Source organism: Micrasema longulum, unplaced genomic scaffold, assembly GCF_059751315.1.
Source record: "Micrasema longulum isolate JH-2025_06_02 unplaced genomic scaffold, ASM5975131v1 h1tg000055l, whole genome shotgun sequence".
Classification (NCBI taxonomy): domain Eukaryota; kingdom Metazoa; phylum Arthropoda; class Insecta; order Trichoptera; family Brachycentridae; genus Micrasema; species Micrasema longulum.
Window position 1 is genome coordinate 11,565 of NW_028277262.1, and position 20,003 is coordinate 31,567.

The following is a 20,003-nucleotide window of genomic DNA, read 5'->3' on the forward strand; positions in this document are numbered from 1 at the left end:
AAATGTTGTCTCAAGCCATAAGTGTAATTGGCGGGAAAAGTTTCATCCGGTCATCTTGGCCATAGATTGTAATTATTGATTGTAGATGTGTGGTCATCGCCAATGTCAAGAATCTAGTATGCCACCGGGAGGAGTAGTTACCGGCGCGGCACCTACCCCGGTACAGCTTTCACCTGTTTATGCGTGAACATCTATCTCCCACCATGAGAGATATGTCAGTCTCAGACAACAATAATACCTGCGCAGTCAGCTAGCAACCGGTGAGAGAGTTTGACGTTTCTACGTTCCGTAAATTTGCCGCGCGTTTTGCGATTCGTGTGTGCGCGCGTTCTATTTTCAAAACATTGTGTTTATCTTTTCACAGCCGTAATAAAAGGATTCTTAAAACTAAACTTGTCTGTGTCGGTTTATTTCTATGTGGAAGTCGCGGAGAAATTGGAACATGTAATTTCCTAACGATTTGCAATCTCCCGCAAATTAGTGTTATAATGTGAGAGTTTGTATTGGTATTAAATAAGTGTTTTTTTTGCTGTGGATTGATCGAGTGTGTAGGCACAGTTTGGGAATATTTTAATTGAGAGTGATGGACATGAAAGCGTGAATTTTTAAAATGGTTATCGAAACGCGTACAATGGCTGAAGATAACGCTGTATCTTCCGGTACCGAGTCGGAGAATGACCGTCCATCTTCGGAAAATACTACGGCGATAGCCGAAACTTTAAGTGACGTGCCATCCACAACTCTTTCGTCTGTCAAGTCCGAGAATTCGACGGAGCAATTAATAGGAAAGCAGAATAATAACAAAAAGGGAAAAGACGAAGAAAGAATAGCGGAGAAATCGAGACGCAGTCCCGATACTTGCTCGAAATCAATATTGACTTCTCTGCACAGTGATATTTCCATCAGGGATCAGTCGGAGAGAAGGCAGTCCAAGCTTATTTTGTTCCTCGGCATCGGGCAGTTGCTGGTGGGAATCGGCATGGTGATTACCGGGGGGCTAGTGATGGTGCACGGCGGGGCTCTCGGTAGATCCGGTGCCGGGTTTTGGTCAGGGTGCCTGGCCATCATCACAGGAGTGATGGGGGTTCTAGGAGGAATCAATGACTGCTACGGGCTCTATGAACGCCAGACGAGGTAAATAATTTTTTTATCAGACATCTCTCCACCGCTGGATATAGGTTTCTTCTAATGATTTCAACTTTTTTTGTTTTGGGATTTATTTGCCCCTTTTATTCCAGCGACAGAGATTATATCATCAGCCCATCTTTTCTAGAGTCGTTCTATTGCTCTTTTTTTTATCCTACGGTCGCTTTAGAACTCGGGGTTCTCATCTCCCTAATCCCTGTATCGCAACATGACCTGCCCATTACCACTTCAATTTATAATATAGGATATATATATAAACGAGAAATTAGATATCAATATTTTTGTTTGTGTATTTTTCGTATTTGGTTATTTTTGGCACAGAAACAGGCCAGGAGGCCCAATTACAGTGGTGAATTACAACACAGTACACCCAGGCGTGAAAAAAATCTAATTTAACTTTTTGTGTTCTCACCGGGAATCGAACCTGAAATCTTTCGTGCATGAGTCAATCGTCTTAACCATTACAACACGGATGCCGCCCTTAGCGGTTAAATGATATAAAACGCCCTTAGGGGTAATATTACGCATGCGTTTTCTTATTAGTTATATATTTGATTTTTAAAAATCCGTACATGTGAATTATTTTGATAATCTATAAATGAACAAACAAATAATCGAAGCAGCACGCTGTTTCCCCGTGGGGGTAGGCAGAGAGGATAGAACGCCATATCACTCTCGTTTTTGCATATAGACGTCGCTTCCTCTACATTCATACATCTTCTTATTTGAAATGTCCATCTTCAAGTGTTTGTTGAATTAGTTCGTGGCACGTCATTCTAGGTCTTCTTCGTTTTCTGCATCCATCAACATTTTAGCCGATCTTTCGCCGTCCATTCATTCCACATGTCCTAACCAACGCAGCACTGTTTTCTTGATTTTGACAATTTGTCTCAGCCTCCCATAGGTAATGCGCGAATCTCGACATCACATTCGTCTGAGAGATCGCATTTCGACAGCAGAAGCCTACTTTCAACCTTGTTTTTCCAATCCCATGCCTCACTCCAGTGCGCATTAGTTTTATTAAACTATATACGGCCTAGCTTTATTTATATGTGTAAATAGCATGAGTAAAAAAAGTTAAACACACAAAAATTTACTCTTTTTTTGGGTTGGTACCTTTATTTACTTTTGCCATTTCCAGATACAAAATACATCAAAATATTTAAATACGTTTGAAGAGTACACGGAGAAAACGGGCCCATATACAAATGACGAATTTTACAGGAGAGCAAAAAGAAGAATAAAAACCCTTTTAAAAATGCATACTTCATTTGTTGTAAAACAAGTACCTACATAATTAGGTTCATTTTATAAAAAATCCCAACGCGATCCAAAAAGACCATGAAATTGGCAATTGCAGTTCATTGGCTTGAAAATTAAAACAATTAACTTAAAAAAAATGTAGGTTTACTATATTTTATCGTGGCCAGCAGCTAATGAACGTATAGGAACATGCACCGCTTTCGTAAACAATTATGTAACCTATTAAGTAACATATTATGATAATTTGGGAAGGTAAATCATTTCACTCGTTAAATTTAAGTTTTTATCGAAAAAACTTCAAATGTACAGTTTTCGTACAAAAAATTACATAATGACTTTTTAAGTTTTCTTGCTATAAATTTTTAACACCTAAGAACTTTGCCGCCTTAAATAAAAGTGAAGCAGAGTTGTATTTTTTATACTCATTAATGGATTGAACGGATAATGAAGTGGATAATTACATGCAGAGTTGACAGTAATATTAACAGCTTGGTAGATAGAATATTGTAAAACATCAGATGAAATGGCTGATGGTAGTTGAATTAGGAAAATCTTAATTACCTTCTTCATCATCTTGTTAAATGCCGAGCGTCGTAGCATGATGAAATGTCAGGCACTGGGTGTAATTGTCTCCATTCCTTCCAACCTCTAATACTATCAGTTTTGGAGACCTTTCTTGCGCTTTCTCGCAATAAGTCAGCAATAGAACAAAATCATTTTTCTGCATTCCGCGAAGAGTCTTTCGGTTATTGATAATTCCTTGTGAATGGATATTTAATATTTCTCATCATTATAGGCGCACAAACTTTGAGATCCGTATATTATGTAAGGTTAAGATAAGAATTATCAACAAAATAAAAAAAGGAGTTCCGCATTGGTTTAGACATTTAGGGCGAATGGACAGCGAAAAGACGATAAAAAATATTAACCATGAAAATATTGATGGATGTAAGAATCGAGGAAGACCGAAAAAAATATGACTAAATACAACATATACTTGAAGGTGGATACGTCAGAAGTCGTAATAATCAGCGCGTGTGCTTGAAAGATGCATGAACGTAGAGGAAGTAAAGTCTGTATCCAAATACAGAGTGATATGGCGTTTTATCTTCTCTGCCTACACCCCTAAGAGAAAACTGTACCTGAACCCCATAAGGCCGGCCTACTTAAGGTTTGTGACGATTATAGAACAAAGATTTTGAGATAAATTACAGTTTCAAAGGAATAGACATTTGTGTAAGTAAAAACATCAATTTTAAAATGTATTTTGATGTAGTTATAGAAACACTGCAAAATTAAAGAAAAGTGTACTTTGGCCACTTTGCGCAATATGGCCTGCAACATTAATTTAAGAACACATTGGGCAAATGAAGATATCTTTGTCGCTCTTTGTCAAACCAACATATTCCTCGACCTTATAGATTGCACGTACATGTTTGATTCTAACTAATGTCTCGTTAGCACAATTATTACACTACCATTGATAAATTTTGTATATTTTATAACTTATATGAATATTTTTTCATGTATTGTAATTGACACTAAACTTTCTTTTACAATTCATATTGAACATGTTATCAATAAATATTTAAAACTCCTTGGATTTATTAACCAAAGCACAACTGACTTCAAAAATATCAATACTCTTAAAACTCTCTTCTGTTCCCTAGTTCGCCCGCACCTAGAGTATTTTTCTGTTATCTGGTCTCCATATTATAATGTTCACATAAAAAATATTGAATCAGTTCAACATAAATTTTAAACTTGGGCTTATCCAGAGACCAATATACGTATAATGAGTTAGAAACTAGCTTAAATATATCTTCTTTCAAGACCGTCGAAATAAATCCGACCTTCTTGTCCTATTTAAAGTTCTCAACTCACTATTTGATGCGCCTGAACTACTGAGCTTAATAAAATTAAATATCCCATCTAGAAACCTTAGACAAAACTTACTCTTTCATACTTATAACCATAGAACTAACTATGGTTTTCATTCCCCTATGCCCAGAATTCTTAGGTCTGCCAAAAAACATACCAGTCTTGATTTCTTTGATAACAAGTTGTCTTCTTTCATACAATCACTGAATCAAATTAAATTATAAACACCTCTCTCCCGCTTCCACTCCCACTGAGTCTACTATATACTATTGTGTCTTTCTAATTTACTTTATAATAATTTTCCATGTAAAAATATGTCCTTAAAAACGCCTATTTGGCGTATATATAAATATAAATAAATAAATAACCTACAGAATTTTCTTGACCGGAGTGGTGGCAAATCAGAAAATGAGAATTGCTTTGAGTGGAATTGCCATCAAAGGATAAAATTTCTTTCTCAGAATCCATTGACGATCAATACTCATATTTGACATTTGTCAGATTTTCATGATCGTTCCCTTCCGCACCTAATGGTGCATAGGGCACTGCATTGGTACACCAATCGTAGCGTTTTTTGATCATTTTTGTTACATGAAAGTAAGGTGATCAGTCTTACGCTTCAGTCCAGGGACTATGAAATATTCTAGTGTGAAAAAACCCTTTTTAAATAAATGTTTCATATCAACCATGTCAGGAATCGAACCCGAAACCTCTTACATGACAGGCTAACGCGCTGACCTTTACACTACAAGGCCGACAAGTTGTCAAATTGTCAGATTTTAGGTAGCTTCTATACTACTATAGTCCTACGAGGAATACGAAAGCGCGCTTTTGCTTTATAATCTGACAATTCTTTCTTCTTACTTGCTTACAAAGCACTTTGAAGATCTTTCAGGGGTAGTATTCTGAATCTTTTCTACCCCAGAAAGTGATTAATTTACGGATTTTTATTTTTTGCATGCGTTTACATTTTTCTTCATATCTGGCCACACTGATTATTAAACGTCAAATAAATATGAACACGTAAAATAAAACATGATGATTTTCTTTAAGAACATTATTGCGACCTTAAGCATTACTCAAAACACTAAAATAGGTTAAATTGATCAAACCGCATTAGTTTTTTTCCGTTTTTTTTAAATAGTTTTATGTATCATTTGACTGAGGCTATCATGTGAAGCAAAATGTCGGCGTCCGTTTTTGCAGGAATTCAAAATTACAAATTTTAAATAATTTTTTATGATGCTAATAAATAGGAAAAAAAACTCTACAGTATTTATAGGCCCATATTTATTTTTAAATGTTTTAAAAAAACATACTATTTTCCTATTATTATTACACAAATTTAGGTATACTGAATGCAAATCCATAAATTAATTAACGAGTTTATACTAATTTTGTATAGATGCTCTGATTTGATTAGCTCCGTTGAAAGCGTCCGTTTAAAAAATCAATTGTAAGCACGTAAAAAAAGGTGAACATGAACCAAATGCGGAACAATTATTTTCACTTTTTGGTGGATAGATAGATAGTGAATTAACGAATATGCAACATGCGGAAACATTTTACAAGCAGAGAAGATTCCTTAGGCAACGTTTTATTAGAAAGATATATGAAGCAATATACTTCACGACTATTGAAGGTAGCTACCAACATTTAGCCATTACTTCGTGTTTACCTTTCCACAGCACCGAGAAAGGGTAATCATGTTTTATAGAGAAACATGGGCAAAAATCTTAGCACGTTCAATTTGTTACTGTTTGCATAATAGTGCAAGTTAAAATGAAATAATATTTAATACTTAGAAATAAATTATGGTGGGTGCTATGGTAATTGGACATTCTAAACCTAATGGTCAAAAAAAAAATCATGTTATGCGTTCATTTGAAGAAAAAACACACAAAAACGGTCTATGGTGGAGATAAATTGAGTTGCACAATAAGTTTTTCTGGGTTATTATGCCGTGTGTCGTTCGTACTCTCTACCGACGTTCCACATCAACCCTGATGATGGACGCTGTAACGCGATCCGAAACGTCGGTAGAGAGTACGAACGACACACGGCATAATAACCCAGAAAAACTTATTGTGCATCTTAACGGCCGTGAAAATCTAAGAAGTTTAATAAATTGAGTTGGTAAATATCAAACGCCAGTATGTGCACCCAAATTATTTTTTGACATATGTTCTACAAAATTTAATGAAAAAAAACATGATTTTTTCGGTACTATTAAAATTAAAACATGTCCTCATTATTACAATGAAAACACTGTCGAAAAACTATGTTTCTATTCAGAAGCTAGTATGTCCACTTGGACATTGTGTAAATTGTTGTGAACATACTGGCGTTTGATATTTATCAACTCAATTATTTCTCATGTTCAGAGCATGAACTTTGTATACAAACATTTTAATTATTGTTAGTAAATATTATTATTTAACCACTTACTGAAATTTTATGTCTACCGGTTTTGAGATGTACCCGTCTCTTCGTCAGGACACTCATTACATCAACATGCAAATTTTAAAATACGTTTTCACATTTACCATCACAGAAGCATTTATTTATTTTTTATAAATACGGCCTAAGCTATTTACAACAGTTACACGAAGAAACATGTATGCTAAAAACTGAACAAAAAGAACATAAAACTATGAAGCAAAGACAAGCGAGGGCTAAAAAATAATGGTGTACATATATTCATAAACACGATAAACATATAATACACCATGCTAATCCATCTTCATCCCACGCTGTTTTAGTGACGAAGAGATCTACAAAAAGCCGGAAGATCCATCCCAAAAGAATTTCAATTTATGTGACGAATTGACTAATGCACACATTCTGAATATTGGGGCATAAATACAACAGTTGCTCTTAAAAGATTTAATAAATAGCAGGTGTTGACTTCTGGTGACATGGTTGGAACGTAAAAAGTAATTAATTGCAACAGAGATGGGACATCACTTATAGCATTAAGTATTTTGAAAATGCACATAAGGCCCATCTCTGTTCTACGTTTCTCCAATGAAGACAGATTAAGAGATTGCTCTATTTCAAAATACTAATAATGACCCCTTTGCAATCCGAGCAACAATGGCACTTTCTTAGAAAACAGTTTTGGACAGACTCGATATGGTCAATATTCTATGGTAGTATACATAGAATTAATGAAAAAATACGTAAATTCGATACATTAAAGGGGATGCAAACACCACCGTGTCTGAACATGCTCGAAGAGACGGGTATGTCTCGAAACAAGTACACAGTAAAAAGTCGGTTATATTTATTAACATTAATAAATTAATACGATTACTTCTTTTTTGAAAGGATTAGCCAGCTTTTGTCAACAGGTGAGAAAGAGGGGATATGCAACGAGGTTATGACAAATACACCACAACACCCAGACCAATTGAGAAAAATAGGGTCAAAGCACCAGTAAATGACCACCCCCCAGTAAATGACCATTGGTTAATAAAACACAATATAGTAAGAATTGCTACATGTGTCCAGTCAAAAAACTTTTTACACCAGAAACTATGACAAAAGCAGTAGGCGGACACATCTTTTGGTAAGAAACAAATCTATCAGTTTTGAACTGTGAGTTGTCAAAAGGTAATAGTGCGTCTTCCCGTTATTGTTCTGAGATCGATAGTGTTTTTATAAGGAAAGGTGTGGTAAGTGTTTTATTTGATGCTATTTATTATCAATTCTTTGAATATATCTTTATTCTAATGTGTTAGGGTGTTTTATAATGTTATGATGTAACTAAATCTGAGTATTACTTTTACTGGGGTAGTAGTGGTCATTAACAGGTGATTCTGATATTTTTTTAGAGTAATATTAATTATAATTGTAATATTCGTATTTCAATAAAAAAAGTAAAAGTACTTAAAAAAATAATGTGTTTTTTATTGTTTTATTTTATTGTGTACGCTTAAATGATGAAATTTATACCTTTAATATGGATTTCACTACAAGCTGAACCTTAAACGGTCATTCATCGGTGCTTTGACCCTATCTTCCTTGAAGTTTTTGTCGATTTTAGATCAAAATGTACAAAATCATCAAACACTTTTTAAAAGAAATGCAATTCAACACGTGATGTAAACGACACGTCAAATGATAGTTAAGGCTAAAAATGACAGATTAAAACTGCAGTGTTGTTAACTTTGGAAACGTGTTTCGAATTAATTGCTATGCGTATTCTTTGGTAGTGCGCACTCTTTGCTTGATTTACTCCATAGTGGAATTAGCGTGTAAGTGTTATGAGTGTACTTACAAAGAGGCGGAACGTCTCAAAACCGGTAGATATAGAAAAATCTAGCATAAAAAAGTAAAAATTATTTGTTAACATTTATTGAAACCTAATTTAGTGTAGATAGCTAATCACCATTAGGATAAATGGTCAGACACGAACACTCCCAATGTTATGCGTACAAAAAAGGACAAGTTCCAAAAATTAAGTTATGCTAAAGAGTTTTTTGTACCCATAAGAAGCAGTTAGAAATCGCCATTTACAGTAAAATGTAGTCTTACGGTTCTATAGAGGTATGTAGCGTAATGGTTATATCATTATTATTCTATTTTAGTGAACCTAAACGTTACGTTGTTATTATTTTTTGTGGTGCTTGATCAAGATTTGATAATCGCTGCGAACGCAATGTACGCGCAGGTAGGTAGAAACCTATTTTCCGAACTGTGAAATAACAATATCATTTGAAGAATCATTTTTTGCATTCCCAGTAGTACCGAGTTTGATTTAGAAAAACGATATGTTAGAAGTACTTTTACATCGGGGTTAAATAATTACGAGTTTACGAGATGGGTTTATCAACAATGTTTTGAGTTTACCCAAATCCTTGTAGACGATGACTGTATTGAACCCCATACGGAGCTGTTAATATAAACATATTAGATAAAATAAGAGATATGACCTATTATACAGGTTATAAGCCTTTTAGATGCCTCGAATTCTATTTTCCCATCTCTAAAACGTTCTTCATTACTGTTATTATATGTTCATATTTTATTTGTTTTTAACAATAATTTGTTAATAATAAGTATATGTAAATGTATATATTTTTTTTGTTTAAATTCTTTACAAGTTATTAACAATTTGCTTTTTAATTCAATTACTTTTCTTATAGCCATACATTTTTATTTTTTTTCTACTATGTAAAGTTTAACTTTTTATTTTGCATAGCAGTATGCTTTTTATTGTTTCTACATGTATACAAAGAAGCGTTGTTTATCTTTTAAATTTTTGCTTACTATGTTTGTACTTACCTGTATATTTTTTTTTGTAAATGCCCCTTGGGCGTATTGTAAAATTAAATAAATAAATAAAAAAATATATAAATTTACAGTTCTTTAGAGAGTTGAATCCAGATGTTGTCTTAAAAGATTTGGAAAAACTCAAAACATTATTGGTTGCATCTACTCTGTTCAAAAGATTGTTTAATAAATAAGTCAATTTGTGGGTACATTCTACAGTTTGTTCCCAATTTTTTCAAAATAAATTTGTTTTTATTTACATTCTGCCGTATATTGCTTGCCTTAATGTTCATATATCTTAATATTATTAATTGAATCGGCATTCACTTCGTAACACTTCATTATAAATTATTATGAAAATTAAACTTTGTTATTACTGTTTCACAGTTTTATTCTTTTACAAGAACACTACTACATTTTCGGGATAGCATTTCTCAGAAGTACTTACTTTTAACATATTACAACAGACATGAAGATCATTTCACAGCAGGGAATATAGAAGTCTGGGCTTATGACCTGTCATTGGCTGGTTTAAGTGGCCACTTTCTGCCTGTATTTGAACATCTACATTCCTTCGGCTCTTCTATCTGTTGACGTTTGTGAAGTCAAAGAGCTAAAACCTTTATTGTTGAGCACGAGGGCCGCGATTACACATTTTCGTACATACTCGTAAATATCGATGTTACTTTATACTGTCTCGATATGTACCGATGCAGATCGCGTTTATAATCGTGGCACTCGTGCTCAATCACAGATGTTTATCACGTCGAATAAAAGTCGTTAACCACCACTTATCCGTAACAATGTTTATCACCTCGGTAATTACCGCTAAGTGCGGCCATTGTGATTGAGCTGTCGGACAAATGTTGACTACTCGATGGCTGCTCTCAGGTAAAAATCCTGAATAAGGAAATCGAGTGAAAATAAGTCCGCCTCGCAAATTAGTATCTGGTGAGTTCGCCTACCATTCTATAGATCCTAGGTTCGATTCCTGGCAGGGTGAATATGAAATATGTATTTTAAGGGAAACTGCAACATTTCATTGTTCTGGGATGGTGCCTGAAGCGTAAGACTGATCACCTTACTTGAATGTAACAAATGTGTAATACACTGCATTTCGTTTATCAATATAGTGGTGCATAGGATATTTATAACTGGGTGTGAAGAGGGTAATGATGATAATGTTCATGTCATGTTTTATTATTATTTTAGATGGGTATTTCAGGCTTTAATTTGATGATTTTTCATGTAAGGCTATTTGGCTTGTTATTTTGTAAGATTTAAAGTATTTTTTTAATACTTTACTAGAATATATTATGTCATTTATTCACAATGTATTCCGTACAAGGAAAACCCGTGCCGAAGATTTTTGTATTTGGAATTCATTTATTAACCCTTATGGATTAAATACATATTTTATTAAGTTTTGTCAGGTAGTTTATTGTATAATTTCAGTCCCTGGTTTATTAGTCTCGACTGTCCTTTTCTCGTCTTAGAAACTTGTAAATGATATTGTTCTGATATTCTCGTATTGTGTCTATGTGTGCAATTTTTTTTTTAGGTTGTAGTTATTCGTCTACAATTACATCAGTGGCTAATTTAAGAACAAATTTTAAGGATTGTGGTTGAAAGAGTTCAGTTACATTGTTTTTATTTTTTAAATAATTTTTATTATTGTATTCATTATTTAGTTTTGTTAGATTGTAAAAAATTTCTAGTGGCAATAAGTCCGCCATTTAACTTTATATACCTTTGTTGTTATTTTTTTATGTATGGCATTGTATATAAGGTTAATAAAGATTTATTATTATTATTGTTTAGTTTGTTAAAAGAGCTTAGGAGAGAGTTAAGGAACTGGCAGAGGAAGGATGAAAGCCGAGTGAACGCGGTTGAAATGCGATCTCTTAGACGAATGTGTGGGAAATCAATGTATGACAGGGTTACGAATGATGAAATCAGGCAAGAGTCTAAATCTGAGACAAGTATAATTGATAAGATTAAGAAAGGGTCTCTGAGATGGTTTGGTCACGTAGAACGAATGGACGACGAGAGAATAGTTATACAAGTATATATGGCAAAAATGAACGGCAACGTTAGACGAAGACGACCAAGGAAGACGTCACATGATCAGATAAACCAAAATCTTAAGTCTGGTCATGTCAAAAGCAGACAGAACCGAAGGGCATGTGTGACAAGATGTATGAATGTGGAAGAGGCAAGGATTGTATGCCAGGAAAGACGTGTGTGGCGGTCCATTCTCTTTGCCTACCCCTACGGGGAAATGGCGTGATGGTAGTAGTAGTTAAAAGAGCTCTTTAGTTGTTGTTATATAAGGGAACTCATATACGAGTACTAGCTTTAATATTTTATTTTGCTGTATCTGTTGTCTGTTTATGTCATTATGATTTCCTGTACCCCATAGCAGTTGCAATAGGCTTCATAAATTCGACCTTTTTCTGTTTTTAGAACAAAGTTTTTGATTTGAAAAAAATATGCATTTTACAATGTTATTAAAGTTTGATTGATAATTTTTTTACACAAAGAATAGTTTTATATTAGACATTTTACATATATAGTAAATAATCTTTCTATAAATATATTGTTACAAATCTTGTCTTAGTGCAGGTACCTTGAAATTGACCATAAGTTTTAAGCCTTAACAAGTGAACACTTATGTTCTGTAACCATTCGGCACATTAAATTTGTTTTAGTGATTTAACACTACCTTAATAAGTAGTTATATTATTAATCTATAACTTTTGATGTTTGAATTTTTTTTCCACTTTTTTTTATTATGTATAAGTATTATGTTTTTTTTAAATGTAATGAAGGCCGGTTGTTATAGTAAAAGAGCATTAATTCCTTAGGCAAAAGAAATAGCAGACTTATTCTGTCACAATTTCGTTTCGTAAGTTCGTTCGTTCGTCATATATCCGTCTCAATCTAACTGGATCGTTTTTCCCTACCGAATTCTTTCATACGATACAAATGAATTTACGAATGGAGTAAGTTGCAGAATAAGGCCACAGTTGACTCCTCCCGCCTTCAACTTGATATTTCTAGACGAATCGAATGTCAAAAACGTCGATTCGTTATTTCGTTAATGTTCTCAGCGTGTTTTCACGTACAAAGCTACCAAACCGCAAGCCGATTGCGCCGGTTCAATGAAATAATATTTCTTTTGGTAAATTTCCTAATTCAGTTAGTCATTGTTTCAAATTATAGTTACGCGCAACTTGTGCGCGCTCCCGCAATTATCTTGCATTGCGCATGCGCGTGTAAGGAATTCAAGCACAACTCTGAAAATGGGAGCATTTTTTGGCGAAGATTTGCGTAAATCAACGACATTTTTCATTGAATTGCCTACTTTTCGATCATAATCGACAATACAAGTTTCATTCGTGAAATCTGTGTTTATAAGTAACCTACCTCTTCGTATGTACATATCTACGCACAGTCACACAGTCAACCTCCATTATAATCGTGAGAATCTTTTAAAAGTATCGCATATAATATTTTTGATTACTCAATTATTCATGTTTTTTTTCTTGTGTTTCTTATCCGTTCTTTAAGGAAGACCGCTCCCTTAACCTTTTAGTGCCACAAGCGAGATTTCTCGCACATGGTACCTACAGTGAAACATAATCATTTAAATGTTATCTCTTTCAGCCGGGGGTCATTCAAATACGTATTCAAATAGCATTTTTTTTTCTTTCTATATTTCGGTTATCAGTATTACACAGAAAAGTTCGCTTTTATCTTTGACAGCTTCGGGTTCGTTTTTTTGTTTTGGAGCGAATTTCTGTCGACCTTGTAAATGATATTTAAGGCAGAGTTTGAAACATATTTCGGTGAAATAAATTAATTTGATTGAATAAACATATATTGTAAGATAAAAGAGATAAAAAAATGAAAGTTAAATAATTTCTACTGTAGTAAAAGATAAATAAACTTTTAAAATACCAAATTTTTCAAAAAATTACACAGTAAAAAAAATGTATTTTCTGTCCACGGGAAGGATTAATATCTAGAATGTGATTTACCGCCAATTTACCTCATTGATTATAGTAAATAGAAAAACCATTCCATTTTTGAAGCCGCATAGTACCTAAAACAAAACCTGTCCTAAGTGACAGAATTTTTTCTTTATCAAAAGCATTCCAAAATCAATTGAATTAGTTTAATTTTGTAATAATCTTTGTAGGTTAACTTTCACCCATAATTTTTGCGTCTTTTCCAGCTCATATAATACGATGCGGCTCGACTGTGGATGTGGAATCATCTCCCATCCGCTTCCAAATATGTTTCTTCTACACTTTGTTTAAATTACTTTAAACTAAAAATACATTCTTTTCTCTTCCTTAAACTCTCTTTTTTAAAACTTTTATTCTCATTTTATGAATCTTCACAGTTTTTTTTTAGTACCTTATTTTAAAATTCGAGGCAGACATTTTTTCGACTTTTTTGGATTTCTTTTTTAGGATTTTTACCTGAAAGCAGTGAGTGAAGAAACGTTGCCCTCGTAGTGTATTTGATTAGAATGTTTGCCTACCATAGTCCTGGGTTCGATTTCTGGGAGGGTTGACTTGAATTATTTGTTTTAAAATGTAGCACCTGAAGCATAAAACTGATCACCTTACCTTCCTGTATCAGATGATCGGTACGCTTCATTTGATTTAAAAATGTAGTGCTCTATGCACCATCCGCATCGGATACCGATTTGATGATGAAGATTCCAAAAACAAATAATATGGCTAGAATTAACGTAGGACAAAGACGACCAAGGAAGATGTGGCAAGCTTTACACCAAAATGTGCAGATTCTATTTCGAGCTATTAATATGTCACAATTTGGAATATTGGTGTGATTATTGTGGAATGATTAATTACTATTACTTTATCAACTATCTATATTTTGTCTAATAATAATAAGAAATCTATTGAAATATTACAGTGAATTATCAACCTATGAATCGTCATACGACATCATTTTACTTTCTTCAAAGTATGACCTAATTATTGAGGAATGCTTTTCTTGGCGTTCAAAGTTCAGCTCGTGAGAACTATTCTGCACAAAGAAATTTACATTTCACAATAGTAATTACTAATAACGCGAAATATGAGTGTCTTCCGCAGAAAAATTAAGCTAAAACCTTATTAAATAAAATGAAAATACTAATTTAATCATTTCCGTTGAAAAACGTTAAATATATAATATAATTTTCTTTCCATTAGGTTTTTTTTTTGCCTGTTTTTTTTCCTAATTTAAAAATGAGCACGAAAAGTAAAATAATATTTCATTCGAATGAAAATTTTCTGCTCTACAAGGTATTGTGTTTGCTTTAACGTTACGTTTATAATTTTATTTGATTACAAGCCTTCAAAATGGAATATAAAGTAGACGAAAAAATTCATTAACATTTTCTTGTATAACCACGAACAGGCCATGCCTTTGTGGGATTTTTTTGTTCACTATTTTTACTATTAATATGTATTTCATTGCTATGTAATTATGCTTTATTTTTTGAAAACTCTGTTTTACATTTTATGCTTATTGTAAATAATAGATTTTTTCTAATGTTATTATTATTCTTTGAATTTATTAAGCATCATTTAATGATATTAAAAATATTAAAAAAACACATGAAAAAAATAAGGTCCTTCCTAAACACAGGAATTTCCTAGCTAGTCGGGACCTGAAACAAATAAACTCTGTACATTTTAAAACTGTGAAATACATAAAATAATAATATAAATAAATAAATAAATTTCAAATTTAGACTAAACTTAGGTATCTGGGATCTCAATAAAGACTAAGTATTGAGCTAAAATTGCTTAGCACAATTTGAAGATAGTAAATTCAACATGAAAGTGGCAGAAGTAAAAATTAAATTTTTTGTTTTTGAAAAAAAATACGAACATTTTAAATCACATACATTTTCCTTTATTTCTACGTAAAATTATGCACTCGGTAATACTAAAAAAAAAGTTATTGAAATATTTTAGTTAAAACCTTTGTTTATAGAATTTTTTTTTTTTTTTAAAGAAGATAATTCAGGTTGTAATATTCAATTTCTAACAATGTGTAATTCACGTTTTTATATCCTTCATGCCTGCTCTTATCGGTACCGGTATAATACGTTATTTTTTATATTTCTTGTATTATTTAGTACTTTATTCGTCCCAACTCAACAAAGGGCTTAGGTTCCATAGAGGTTGTGTAAAAGATCAACATTTTTCTTTAATATGCATATGTCTTTTTTCCAGTCGAATGGGTCATCTGTTTCTTACTCTGTTCCTGGCACTCAGCCTGGTCTCCCTCGCTGCAGGGAACCTGGCGGCCGTGCTATCTGGAACAGGGCTTCTGCGGGACGTCAGAAGAAATAAGGTTATTCTCCTTCACTTTTTATTGATTTATTTACTAGCTTTTTCACGCGGCTTTGCTTGCACGGTATTAGAGAAAAATAAGTTTTAATACATTACAACAGAGATAGAAAACATTTTATAGAAGAAAAAATAGGTAAGGTATTTACAGGGCTTAAAACTTGTCATTGGCTGATCAAAGTAGCCAATTTTCCCACGTATTACAATAAGAAGTAAATATTTTTTGTAAGAAAAATAGATTTTTTCTCTAAACGTGTTCAATATTCAGTGACCGATGAAGATACTTTAAGTTTTCATTTAAAACATATTTTCGTACAAATATATTGATATTATTGTTTTAAAATCTCAATTTTGGCTAAAAAAAATCATAGTATCCGTATTTTGGGACCGAAGGGAAATTTTTATTAATTTTTTGACTCAAGGAATGACGATCATTGCAGCACGATACTGTGAGACCCTAAAAAAGCTCAAAAGAGCAATTCAAAACAAACGGAGGGGAATGTTGACAATGTTAGTGTGTTTGCTGCACGACAACGCCTACCCGCACACGGCTAACGCCACCAAGGCGCGTTTGAACTCGTTTGGTTGGGACATTTCGAACCACCCTCCATACTCCCTGACTAGGCTTCCTTTCAACTGGAGACTCACATGGGTGGAAAAAAAATCTAACCGATGAGGAGATGGAACAAGAGGTCTTGAAGTGAACGAAGAAGATGGCGGAAGAGTTCTATGAGAAGGCATCAAGAAGTTTGTGCTACGACTTACAACCTACGAACCTAGAATGGGAAAGCGACTACGTAAAAAAAAAAGTAAATTACAAGTATATGTAATCAATAATAATAATAATAATAATAATCATAGTTTATTAACAAAATAACAATCACTTTATCCACTACATACACACTTAGGTAATAGATTTCTCTGGATCATGTCTAGTCTGCCCAACTAGGTACAACCTGTTTTAAAGCATTTTTATGCAAAAATAAACAATAACATTACTACCTACTAGTTTATTTACTATACAGTAATACAATATAAATTTATACCATTTATTATTTTAAAATGTATTTCGAGTAGATTTTCCTATTTTTCTCGACCTAAACCCAGTAACCAATTTTTTACAATTTTTTAAAATTGCATCCGGGTCATAGTTTCACAACGTTCGGGTAACAAATTAAATATTTTGGGGTTCAGAAACCTAAAATTTCTTTGCCCGAATGCAGAGTTTGTGATAGACCTCATGACCCATACTCTAGTTTGACTTCTGGTAGTGTGGGAGTGTTCCTTTTGGGATTTGGTAGAATAATTTGCTTTCACAAACATTATTATTCTAAAAATATATAATTGCCTTATATCTAATGCACTGTTATTTTAATTTAATTATATGTATTTTTTTAAATACAAAAATTGATTACTCTTACTTTCTGGATATGCCTCGTATACAATTTCGATATGTACCTATAAAGATAGCGTTCGTAATCACTGCCCTGATATATTCGGCGATTGATTAAATCTAGAAAGACTCACAGTAAAAAATTCATATTCTGTCACGATTTTACAATGCGACACAATCGGAAACTGAATATGAATAAAAAATATAAAGTCAATGTTATTTCTACGTTTTTCCAGACTTGAGATTTTTAACGTCAATTCCGTATCTCCTAGTGTATCTTCATATAATAATCACGTATAACATATAATTTATCGCGTGCAATTAATTCACAACCTACGATTATAGATTTCCGATTTACACGAGAAAAACAGAGGTTTTTGTTTTGTTAGACAATATTAACACTCGTAAATTAGTATCCAGCTTCTTGCGTAATTAAAAATAATATATTGGTCGTAATGACGGCTATCTAATTACGTTTTGTAAGTAGATACCGCCAGAGTGAGTCTCGCATGTCACGACTCACCGTATTATAGTTCTGCACCCTTTAATTAATTTTATTATTAGCGAGCAATTATTTATTACTATTAGACGATAGGATAACAGACAGCGAGATACTGGTGGAGTCAGCAAACTTTTATTCAAAGGGCCGACTCTTGCAAACATAAAGCTAAATGGGCAAAAAAAAAACTTTAGGCATTGACTGGGCAAATGACTTGCATTGGCTCGTTTAAGTGGCCATTTTACATACCGTGAAACATTTTGTATATGTTGTACATCTGCGTTCCGTCAATTCTTTCATCAGTTGGTTTTTGTGAAGTTAAAGAGCTGTGACATTTATTGATGTGAATAAATTTCATATGAATGAATTTTTTCACCTACTTACTACATGAAGCCGGACAATATTTTCCAAATTTTATGCCTCTTAGACTAGGTGATTTTATTTACAATTTTATTCCATTATTATATATGATAGTAAAAAACTTCAGCCCTATGGTAAATTAGATACAATAAATGTAAAAAATGGGGCATGAAATTGTACAACAAACTTTCCTGAAAATGTCCAAAAAAATATTTAAAAAAATATTTTAATAAAAACGAACTACTTTGAATGACGTCAGTGGTTCATATGAATCAACCAATGATAAGAGAGTTATATAAGATTTCTGATTTGCTTACCGTCAACGGACCAATGGGCAGAACTGATCGAGAATGTGGAAGGGAACCACTGACATTATTTTAAAAATAAAAAACTTAAAAAAATCATAGCGTTGATAATACGATACGTTAAATTTGTAAAAAAAAAATGCCTTAGTTTATTAGTGTATTAACGAATAAAAAAACCCCTGAACTTCCTCATTATCATCACTACGTTGGAGACAAATTTGAATTTAACCCGGAAGAGAAAATGATGACTACACTTACCAGACGATTGGCTAGTTAGCCGGATAAAGAGGCAGCGGGCTGGAGTCGACTCTTGGGACATTTTTGTCGACCCCTGGATTGAGGAATGGACACAATTTAATAGACGGTGACCGATGACGCCACAACCTGCGGCCATATTCTTTCGTTCAAAATCTCCAACTGCCCGCGGCTTTGTGAAAGTACTTTGCTAGGATTAAAATAAGCCAAGACGTATTATACTTAACAAACAATCTTTTTAAGGTACCGTACAATGCGTTAACAGCAACTCATGAAGTAGGTAGTCATTGTATTTCAAATTATTACGCTGAATATTAAGGGCGTATTAATTAATTTTCGAGATTAGATTTGAATTCACCATGTTTTAAAAAAATTGAGTCAATTTTTATTTTTGTTTCAATTTGTTGCAACAGAGAGGGAAAACATTTTCAATTGAAGTCGAGGCATTTACAGGGCTTATGACCTGTCATTGGCTGGTTTAAGTGGCACTTCTTATACAAATTGGAAAATTGTTTTCAGGCGTTGCCCAGTAGGCGAATTGGTTCAACCGGATGAATCTCACCCACATGATAAAGGTTTCTGCTCTTTTACTTCACAAAAATCAACAGATGGACATACTAAAACGTTGCTGAATTTTTATTTTGTTTATGTTATTTGTAAAATTTTCGAGTGTTACATAAAATAAATAGAGTACAGAGATAATAATGCATTTATACAATTAAATCATTGAAATAGCAGTACCCCTTCCATATCTTCCATATAGAAAAAAAATCAATAACGTTTATTTTTATTTAAAATACAAAATAAAAATTAATAAACAATAGAGAAAAATAATATTTTCTAAGTTATTTTTTTTCAATTCAATATCTTTAAATCATAAGATTTTTTTTGACATAATGACTTTGTTTTTATAATATGAGAATCAATATATCAAAACTTTAGTCTAATTTTCAAAAGGCGTAATCTGCCTGCCGGAAAGTAATTATAATATAATTATGTATCATAAATTCCTTTCTGCACCTAATGGTGCATAGGACACTGCATCGGTACACCGATCGTAACGTTTCTCGATCATTTCTGTTACATGGAGAGAAGATGATATGTCTTCAGGTGCCAGTCCTGGAACTATGAAATATTTTAGTCCTAAAAACACCTTTATAAATAAATATTTCATGTCAACCATATCGGGAATTGAACCCGAGACCTCTTGCATGGTAGGCAAACGCGCTGATCACTACACC

The 20,003-nt window shown here is 33.1% G+C and overlaps 1 protein-coding gene across 1 annotated transcript in view; it reads left to right on the top strand.

The window, feature by feature from the left end:
* Nucleotides 1-223: 223 nt before the first annotated feature.
* The window catches only part of LOC148285139 (uncharacterized), a 165,636-nt gene continuing 145,856 nt past the window's right edge, over nucleotides 224-20,003 (top strand). Inside the window, exons 1-2 of the mRNA XM_088229722.1 lie at nucleotides 224-1,134; nucleotides 15,834-15,954. Of these exons, the coding sequence (XP_088085848.1) occupies nucleotides 611-1,134; nucleotides 15,834-15,954 (645 nt within the window). The 5' untranslated portion in view covers nucleotides 224-610. The remainder of the gene's footprint in view (nucleotides 1,135-15,833; nucleotides 15,955-20,003) is intronic.